At 34.7% G+C, this 10,939-nt stretch overlaps 1 protein-coding gene across 1 annotated transcript in view; it reads left to right on the plus strand.

Moving 5' to 3' along the window:
- The first annotated feature begins 9,096 nt into the window (after positions 1–9,096).
- The window catches only part of LOC107060800 (uncharacterized), a 35,139-nt gene continuing 33,296 nt past the window's right edge, over positions 9,097–10,939 (plus strand). The window contains exons 1-2 of the mRNA XM_015309107.1: positions 9,097–9,624; positions 9,719–10,264. Of these exons, the coding sequence (XP_015164593.1) occupies positions 9,445–9,624; positions 9,719–10,027 (489 nt within the window). The 5' untranslated portion in view covers positions 9,097–9,444 and the 3' untranslated portion in view covers positions 10,028–10,264. The remainder of the gene's footprint in view (positions 9,625–9,718; positions 10,265–10,939) is intronic.

The following is a 10,939-nucleotide window of genomic DNA, read 5'->3' on the forward strand; positions in this document are numbered from 1 at the left end:
CAACAGAACGTGCATATGTTGCCATATATGACACTTCAAGGATGGGTTGATCGATAAATTGAGCGATTTAGGAATGAAAAAATGTCAAATTGGACCAATGTTTACTACTTTGGACCATAATTAAGTAATAAAAATATGTTATAACACTTGGAACAACGATTTACAAGGGTGTTATATAACTATCATATGGAGTTACTTGGTCAATGTATGATGAACTAGTGGGATGATAGTATTTGTAAAAATAATTGATAGAATTGAATGAATGTTGTTGTATTAGACCATAATTTTGTACTTATACATGTTGTAGGACTATATATTAGTGTTACATGTTGAATTAGGTGACAATTATATTGAATTAGCCCCAAAAAGACCATTTTATGATATACATATGTTGCCACATATGACATATCTGTTGCAATTTTTCAACAGAACGTGCATATGTTGCCACATATGACACTTCAAGGATTAAACATTTTATAAAGAACAAATTCAAAAATTAGTACAAAACAAAAATTTAGAAATTAATACAGAAATTTAACTACTTCATATATTTCTAAATCACAACTACATAATTCACAATGACGAAAATGATAGAGTTGATGAACAGTGCAACAAATTGGTCTTTCTCCCAACAAATGATGTTCTGGCACCCTTCCAAATAAAATATATCGCAACTTTTGTCGATATCTTCCGAGTTTTAGTGACTCCGTTTTTCTCATGTTGGCAATGAACATTATGCCTTCTCTCATGAATTCACCGCCTTTGAAGATTGAAATTATGGCAAGCACATAGGATGCACCAATGTCACCTCCGTCTGCTGCTTGATTAAGCATTCCCAATCCATTTGGATCGCTATGGTGGAAATAATCAACCTACAGAAGAAATAACACATTTAAAAGGAAGAATACATTGATAAAAACGTGAATAGATGCGAAGAACATTAAAAATTACCACGCCTTTTTCTGTATAAAGCTTCTAAATTCCCCGATGCTCTGCACATTTCTAGGAAAGAAGTGCATTTTCGAACAACTGACCAAGGGTTACACATCCATATATATTTAGTAAAGTCGGTCAATGTTACATTTTGATATACAAAAGGTTCACTAGCGACTTAATTGAGGACCCTGGAACTGAGAAATCAAATCAAATGGTTAGGAAATCAAATTAAAGAGCGAAAATTGATTAATACATACATACCTTAATTTAACCCTCATTAAATCTTTGAGGGAGTAGGAAGCAATCCTTTCAACGATATCAATTAGTAGTTCCCTCGGAAGGGATTCAATGTAGTTTTTTTTTACTCATAGTCATTTTTGAAGATTTATTCTTCTTCCTTCCCATCTTGAAGAAAATTAAATGAAAGGACCTACGTTGTGTACTTCTTCTTATATAATCCCAATGTAATGAATGTGAAAAATTGCAACTTTTGAAGACGAGAGACACTTTTGACTTTTCAAATGCAAATATGTTTAGATTAAACATTTTATAAAGAACAAATTCAAAAATCAGTACAAAACACAAAAAGGCAACCTTATGTACATATGTTGCCACATATGTCAATTTAATTAATACCACACAGTGGTATAAGGTAGAAATTTAACTACATAATATAGTTCTAAATCACAACTACATAATTCACAACGAATATCATCTTAATTGTCGCTTCCCATGGGCCAACCATTCCTGCGACCGATTTGCTCAAATTGATGAACAATGCAACAAATGAGGTTCTGGTACCCACATTCCACCTAAAATATTTCGCAAATGATGTTGACATCTTCTGACTTTTAGTGGCTGTGTTTTTTTCATGTTGGCAATGAACATTAAACTTTCTCTCATGGATTCACCGCCATTGGAGATTGAAATTATGGCAAGCACATAGGATGCACCAATGTGGCCACTGTTTGCTGCTTGATTAATCATTCCCAATGCAGTTGGATTGTTACGGTTAAAAAAATCAAACTACATAAGAAATAACATATTTATAAGGCAAAATACATTGATAAAAACGTGAATACATACGAAGAACATTAAAAATTACCACGCCTTTTCTATATAAGGCTTCTAAATTCCCCGATGATCTGCACATTTCTAGGAAAGAAATGGCTTCTTGAACTATTGACCATCTACGATAAGGAAAGTTGACCAATGTACCTTTTGATATACAGAAGGTTCATTAGCGACTTGATTGAGGATCCTGGAACTGAGAAATCAAATCAAATGGTTAGGAAATCAAATTAAAGAGCGAAAATTGAATAATACATACATACCTTAATTTAACTCTCATTAAATCTTTGAGGGAGTAAGAAATAATCATTTCAACGATATGAATTAGTAGTTCCCTCGGAAGAGATTCAATGTAGTTTTTTTTTACTCCTAGTTATTTTCTTCCTCCTTTCCGAAAATCTTGGAGAAAATTAAATGAAAGGACCTTCTGTTGTTGTGTTCTTATATAATGCCAGGAATCTGTGAAAAGTTGTAACTTCTGAAGACAAAGAGAAGAGAAGAGGAGAGAAGAGGCACAGGTTTTGACTTTTCAAATGAAAGTACTTATTTTTTTGAAAAAAGGGTAAAATATGAAGAGTTGTAATTAATTTTTTTCTTGAAAGTTGTTCCAATGATAGTAATGATTGATTGATGGTTCACACACCTTACACGTAATTATTTATTAAAAATATGTTGGAACTGATGTGTTTTCTGATGTACTTGTAACACATAATTGGCATATGTTGGAGCATATGCAATATTATGTTGTAAGATCTAATACATAATTGATATATGTTGGAACAGATGTGTTATTCTGTTGTACCTGTAACACATAATTGACATATGTTGGAACATATGCAATATTCTGTTGTAAGTAGCAACACATAATTGGCCTATGTTGTAACAGATGCATCAGTTCAAAATAAATCACACATTTTATTTACATAAATAACATAACGTAAGTTTATTCAAATTAAGATTAAAAAAAAGATAGGGAACATCATCCTCAAATAAAAAGAACATTAATTAAAATTCAACAACACTTATGGAGCATTTCGATTTGGGCATGTAGTTCTTTTGTGGCCAAAGTCCCTACATACGAAACACTTATTTTTCTTGTTGGAAATGATTCACCAACTCCACAGCGTCTCTTATATCTCCTTCTTCCAGGTTTGCTTGGATCAACTTATGGAGGAGGTATTTCTCTCTCTATGATATCCAAAGGGACAATCCAAGAATCTTTAGGTGGCACCGGGTGAATTTCCTCACAATATGCCATTATGTATTTTTCCACTGAATAATATGGAGAGGAGTACTCATAAATCTGATTTCCAAATTCGGCACCATATTGAGCTCGAAGCACTGCCATGGCATGTGGACAAGGTATTTTGTCCAAGTCAAAAATTCTACAAGTACAAGTTCTTCTTTGTAGATCCACCGTAGCAACATCACCATGACCAGTGACACTGAACTTGTAGTTAGCGATTTGATGAGCCAACAACTTGTTGCCCGCGTTGACATACTTTGATATGTCTTTTTCAATTGAAAGAACAAATCTATTAGCAGAGTTCACTAACTCCATACGCCTCTGGTGAAATAAAAGTGCAAATCTCCTGTTTATTTCATCAAATAGAGCGCAAATGGGAAATTCTCTTTCAACATCAAACATAGAATTCACTGACTCCGCGATGTTTGACGTCATAATTATATCTACACAACAAAAAATAAAAATCAATCAAAACATATAAAATTACAATAAACTCAAACGAGATGGTATAGACAATAATGTACCTATTTCTCAGGCAAAATGCCCTGCTCCATGTGTGGAATCCAATACGTTCAAGAGTTTTAGCTGCCTTTGGTATCAAATCTCTTATTTGATTGAAATGGTCATTGAACTCACATCTATCGTACGCCTTTGCTTCTTTGTAAAAATGGGACACTACCTTTTAATTGTGAAAGTTATTTCAAATATTTTCCCCAAGGTGTCTCATGCAACAACCATAATGAGATGCAGGGTAGATAGTCGAATACTTGGATGCCTATCAGAAATAATGCACAACATCAGTATCATCTACAAAGCTTCTCATATTTTGAAAAAAAATATTCATATGAGGCATCTCATTCCTTGTCCACAACACATAAAGACACTGGAAATATATGATTCTCAACATTTTGTGCCACCGCCAATAGCAAAACTCCTTCATACTTACTCCTCAGGAATGTCCCATCAACGGCTATTACTTTTCTCATTTCTTGAAAACCAGTTATCCAAGCGACATATGATACAAAGAAGTACTTGAACCTCCCATTTTCATCGAGCGACAATGTCGTCTTGCTTCCTGGATTTGCAATTTTAAGCATATAACGGTACGCATTAAGCACTGCATATCGTGCTCATTTGTTCCCCTAACATTAGACTTAGCATGCTCCATGCCCTTATAAATCTTCCAATAGCTTACCTTACAACTTAATTTTGTGGGGAGTTGATTTGACATGTCTCTTGTGGATGGGCATTTACCATTGGGAAACCTATTTTCAAAGTACTTACCTATGACTTTTGCCGTGGCATGGGGATTATAGCTTGTAAGATGCTCTGAACCACACGTATGGTACTTTTCAAAGATTCTAATGACAAACCTGTCGCTACTTGTAAATTTCACAGCCCTCAGCCACCAATTGCACTCCGGATATGAACATTTAAAAGAAAACACATTACGAGAATTGGTCACCTTTTTCAGTCTAAAATCTTTTTTCAAGCAAGCAATTTTCAATGAATTTGCCAGTTCTTCCTTGATCTTGAATGTCATTCCCTTATAAAAACTGGTTTCATCATCTCGAACATTATTCACACGTGATGATTGAGAAGAACATGGAATGTTGCTGCCAACAATAGGTGTAAGAGGATTGTTGCTCTCAAAGTCCATCATTTCATCTTTTCCAATTTCATCATCGTGAAGCACTGCATAGCCGTGCTCATGTGTTCCCCTAACATTAGACTTAGCATGCTCCATGCCCTTATAAATCTTCCAATAGCTTACCTTACAACCCAATTCTGTGCGGAGTTTATTTGACATGTCTCTTGTGGATTGGCCTTTACCATTGGGAAACCTATTCTCAAAGTACTTACCTATGACTTTTACCATGGCATGGGGATTATGACTTGTAAGATGTTCTGAACCACACATATGGTACTTTTCATAGATTCTAATGACAAACCTGTCGCTACTTGTAAATTTCACAACCCTCAGCCACCAATTGCACTCCGGATATGAACATTTAAAAGAAAACACATTACGAGAATTGGTCACCTTTTTCAGTCTAAAATCTTTTTTCAAGCAAGCATTTTTCAATGAATTTGCCAGTTCTTCCTTGATCTTGAATGTCATTCCCTTATAAAAACTGGTTTCATCATCTCGAACATTATTCACACATGATCATTGAGAAGAACATGGAATGTTGCTGCCAACAATAGGTGTAAGAGGATTGTTGCTCTCAAAGTCCATCATTTCATCTTTTCCAATTTCATCATCGTGATTATTCATGTCCACAACATCAAATTCATTATTTAACATATCTTATTGGTCTTCTTCTAGATTATGATCCTCCTCGATAGGACTTTCATCCACATAGACTCTTAATATGGGCGGTCTCTCTGCTCCTCCAAAATAAACAAGCAAACTAGGCTGATTAGTTATTTTAAAAGGTAAGACCTTCTCATTATGAAAAAAATGAGGAATGTAACTCATGATAAGATCTTTCGATTAACAATTGTATCCACATTTTTGCATGACTAAATTCACAAAATCATTATACAAAATATTTCTTTCGACAGTCATTCCTACCGACCCTCCCCGTTTCTTACCATCCTTCCAACGCTAAATGTATCGATTTTTCTTCTCAACCCGTTCACCACGACAATCAATACCTACAAATAATCCCTCCATTTTCTATACCTGAAGAAATTAATTAAAAAAACAATTAGTACTAATGAAGAAATGTGTAAGTCATATGTTGCAACATATGACTATTCTGTGGTGACATGTAAGTCATATGTTGCTACATATAACTGATATGTTGTGACAAATAAATCACATGTGGCAACATGTGTAAGTTATATGTCGCAACATATAGCTATTCCGTTGTGGAATGTAAGTCATATGTTGCTACATATAACTATTCTGTTGCGAAACATAAATCACATGTTGTGACAAAATGTATAAGTCATATGTTGTAACATATGACTATTCTGTGGCGACATGTAAGTCATATGTTACTACATATAACTGATATGTTGTGACAAATAAATCACATGTGGCAACATGTGTAAGTTATATATCGCAACATATGGCTATTCTTGCGAAATGTAAGTCATATGTTGCTACATATAACTATTCTGTTGCGAAAGATAAATCACATGTTGTGACAAAAAAAATTTATTCTGTGGCGACATGTAAGTCATATGTTACTACATATAACTGATATGTTGTGACAAATAAATCACATGTGGCAACATGTGTAAGTTATATGTAGCAACATATGACTATTCTATTGCGAAATGTAAGTCAAATGTTGCTACATATAACTATTCCGTTGCGAAACATAAATCACATGCTGTGACAAAATATATAAGTCATATGTTGCAACATATGACTATTATGTGGCGACATGTAAGTCATATGTTGCAACATATAACTAATATGTTGTGACAAATACATCACATGTAGCAACATGTGTAAGTTATATGTAGCAACATATGACTATTCATTGCGAAATGTAAGTCATATGTTGCTATATATAACTATTTTGTTGCGAAACATAAATCACATGTTGTGACAAAATGTATAAGTCATATGTTGCAACATATGACTATTTTGTTGCTATTGAAATAACCTTTCTGTTGCTACATAAGACTATAATTTGTTTCAATAGTCAACTGTTGCAACATATATAGCCATCTGTTGGAAATGTGAATGCAAATTATTGAAAAAATTGCGACTACCCAGATGATGATGAATGATTTCAAAGAATTGTTAATTTTACTTACCAAAACAATGGTGTGTGAACCCAATCACTTATGAAGTAATTTCAATTGATACAAAATGAAATCTGGTCCACTGATTAGATTAGCTAAATCTGATTCACGAAGATGAAAAGAAGAAGAAGAAAGCTCAAGGACTAGCAGCCAAGACCAACAATGTACGAAAAGAAGAATAAGAAGATGAAGAGAACGGGAAGAAAGACAAGCAAGCAAGCAAGAACGAAGCAGAAGAAGAATAAGAAGAGGAATACGGTGGGAGGCGGGGGGGAAATGTTTTATTCCCCCCCTTTTGATACAGCTCGTTGGTGGCTTCCCTCCAGTTTTGATTCCCACCAAAATTGGTTAAATTAGGTTTTAGTCATTTACCATTTTACCCCTCATTTAATTCAATGGACCAAACTGCCAACTTATAAATTTGAGGGCAACTCTACAATCCTTAATCATTAGTCACATAATTGTCACCTACACTCAATAATTAAGACTTATGTCACCGCCCCTTTATTTTAACACCTTAATGTCACATTTAATTCAAAGCCCATCTTTTTTTCTCTTTACGTCTTTTTCCTCGTTCCCACTTTAAAAGTGTGTTTTTTTCTGATCTATTTTTTTTATTGTTTCAGATTTTTTTTCCTGTTTAAGTGTTGTTTTGTGGGAAGACGGGGGGAGCGAGGAAGAGAGAGAGTATATAAAATGTGGGTGTCGGTATCAATTTTTTCCGGCGAAAAAGGTGGAGGGCAGTGATGGTAGATCTGGAAAAAACAAGACAATGAAGAAGAAGACCCTAAACAAAAGAAATTTTGCTTGAGAAAAGATTTGAATCGAAAAATCCGACCTCCATTGAAGGAATTCAAGCTTGGGAAAATGATGGGAGTTAGGGGCTTGAGAAGTATAGCAGAAGAAGAGAAAAATAAAATAAAAAATTGGCTAAATATAAGCGCCTTCACGCACCATTAATGAATGTATCACACTCACTATGCTATCTCAGTGTCAAAAAATACCCCATTCTTGTAGCTTTTCTTTTTCTCTGATTAGTATCTTCATGGGAGTGTTTTTGCAGGTATGATGCTAGTGAATGTCTATTACAACTGGACAGCAATGTTAAGATGAAAATATATTTTGCTTTCTTCTTTCTTCCTTTCTCGTGCTTTTGGTTAAGAACATTTCATCTTGAGAAATATTTTATTTATTGCTCTCATTGGTTCGTACAGTATATTTCTCTTTTTTTCCAATTTTAGTTCTTCTGAGTGATGTCAAATTAGCTTTGAAATAATGAATCAAAGTTTCTATAATCTCCTCATCTGAATGATGTAAACCTTTCTTATGGATACATATGTCAAACCTTTCAACTCAAATGATTTATAATTTGCTTTCCTTGTGCATTGCAAGTTTACTTTCGTGTATTGTTACTATTTTTATTTCAACAGCCCTAAATAATTTTGGATTTATGGAAAAATTAGAAGACCAAGAAAAGACGTTCACCCATTGAGGCCATAAAATCTTTTCAACAGTATAAGATGGTTGATTTCTTTCTTTATCAAAATCAAGCATGTTATATTGTTGAAAAGAGTTTATTGGCCTTTGTGGGTGAGTGATTTTTATTGTAGTCTTTAGTGAATGTTGATGATTAACAGTTTAATGACTTTTTAGTTAATTGTAGTTGAGGCTGCCCCTATTGAAGATTGAAGTGAAATGAATGTGTCTAATCTAAACAAGGGAAGGATAACATGTGGACTATGAAGATGATCGAGACAAATGGGCACTCTGCAGTTGTCATCTATGCTGCTCGGACTCGTCAAAAATGTCGTCAGGTGCATGTCAGTTCCTCTAAAAGTAGTCAATTTTTGGAGGATCCGACACTGGTGCGACGTCATTTTTGGGAAGTTTGAGCAACACAGGTTGTCATGTTTGCACCTAATTACTTTGTGTATTTGGTTAAGAAATAAATTTGAATGTGATCATTCATCATAAAAAAATTAAGTGTCAACACTTGGTTGGACAGAGGTTTTGCTTCTTTCTTTATACGAGCTTTCTAAAACAATACAGTATTTTATCTTGGTTTCAGACTGTGGTGATGATATCTTGATATTGGAACTTGCCATTGACAGAGTTTCCCAAAATGGGGAAATTAAACTATTGCTTGGTGAAGAAGAAAAAGAAGTTTCACCATGTTGCCTTCTCCATTGTCTTACTAATGATGGAAGACTTCCCATTTTCCATTTTGCTAGGTAACTCCCCAGCTGTTTCAACCTATATGAGATTATTTTTCAATGGTTTGAACTGGTTTCTTTGCCTGACGTTGATCATTTTTTCTGAAGGATCTATGAATTAATATAAATGTCTTTGTAGTGCTACTGTTGCTTCAGTGTCACCCCAGTCTACTGATTTTGAAGAAAAAAAAATGACACTTCTATAGTGGCATGGCATCATCACAAGATGTGCTAGTTGAATGTTTTAGTGCTAGGAAGCAAATCAACCAAGTGGATTCAGGGCTGCAACCCCCTGAAATAGACAGAGGTCACAAAAAAATTTCAGCAAATGCTCAATCATCTGCAACAGAAAAATTTAGCTCAGAAGAAGTGGTTAAAACCACAAATCAGGTAAGGGAACCTCTCTCATCAGCAGGAAGCTATAAGCAGCAAGAAGCAAAGATATCTTCGATGACAATTAATCTTGGTAGAGTCTAAACTGCAGAACCAAGGTGCAAATTTGGAGAAGTCCACATCCAAAACATCTGTGCCTGTGGATGCTGGACGTGTGAATAATTTTAGGACACAACAAACTCAAGAAGTAGCTGAAGTTAAACCTCGTACAATTTCTTTCTCAGGAAATTCCTTAGGTAATTTTTCCATTCCTTCAATTGGGCCAATTGCTGGAACTGGCAGTGTCATGGAGTTACCTGTAAAGATGGCATTAACAGGATTTTCTACTGCTTCATCAAACTCAAGCAAACTTCAAATTTCTTCAAAAAGTGATGAAACACTCTCATTCCACGCCATTTAGTGGTGATCTAAGAAGAACTTTTGATTCTTCTGATAGAAATTCTTCTATTGCAAATGAGACAGCTGCAACTTCAGTATCAATCGGTTCTTTCAAGCAAAGAGCCATGGCGGGAGCAGGGAGTATTGAATCATTACCTGCTTTTCCCCGCGCAAGGTTGCAATCGCAGAAGGTTTTCCGTCGGAGCCTCACTTCACCAGGGAGACTTATGAGGCAATTCCATCTAATCAATTCCATGATGTAAGTTTTATCTTGGATGAAATGTAAAGGTTGAGTGTGGTTGTATGTGTGCCTCTGTATCCTGTATCAACATGCTCTCTTTTTCATTTATCATCATTTTTCTTTGGAAAGTTAAATGCATTCTTTTATCTATTCTGGGAAGTCTCCATCTTGACCTATTTCTTTCAGTCAGTCCTTTTGGTGTGATAAGAATTATTAATTTCTCAATATTTAGCAGTAAGCTAGTTCCTCAATTTCTGCCAATATAGTTAAACTGATTGGTTGTGCATAATTTGGAACGACTAATATATTCTCAATTGAACCTAGATCTTCGTGTATGCTAGTATATGCTCCTCCTATGATAATTTATGTCTTCCCAATTGTGTTTTTTAATAGTGAGAGTTTTATATTAGGATTAAGTCATTCATGACCATCTAAAGTTGTCCATATATTTCACTTGCACACCTCAATTAAGAGTTGTATCAATTGAACACCTCTCTTATTCAAAACATGTACCTATTAAATACTTTTTGATAACATGGCATCATAGGTGTAATACACCTCTAGAAGCGCGTGAAACAAAAAAAATTACTTACAGACCAATCACAAAATAACATGTCAACATTTAAAAAGTCGAGCAAACATTTCAACATTAAATAAAATCGGGAAAATGCATAAGTACCCCCCCCCCCCCCC

Source organism: Solanum tuberosum, unplaced genomic scaffold (genome assembly GCF_000226075.1).
Source record: "Solanum tuberosum cultivar DM 1-3 516 R44 unplaced genomic scaffold, SolTub_3.0 scf00100, whole genome shotgun sequence".
NCBI lineage: Eukaryota > Viridiplantae > Streptophyta > Magnoliopsida > Solanales > Solanaceae > Solanum > Solanum tuberosum.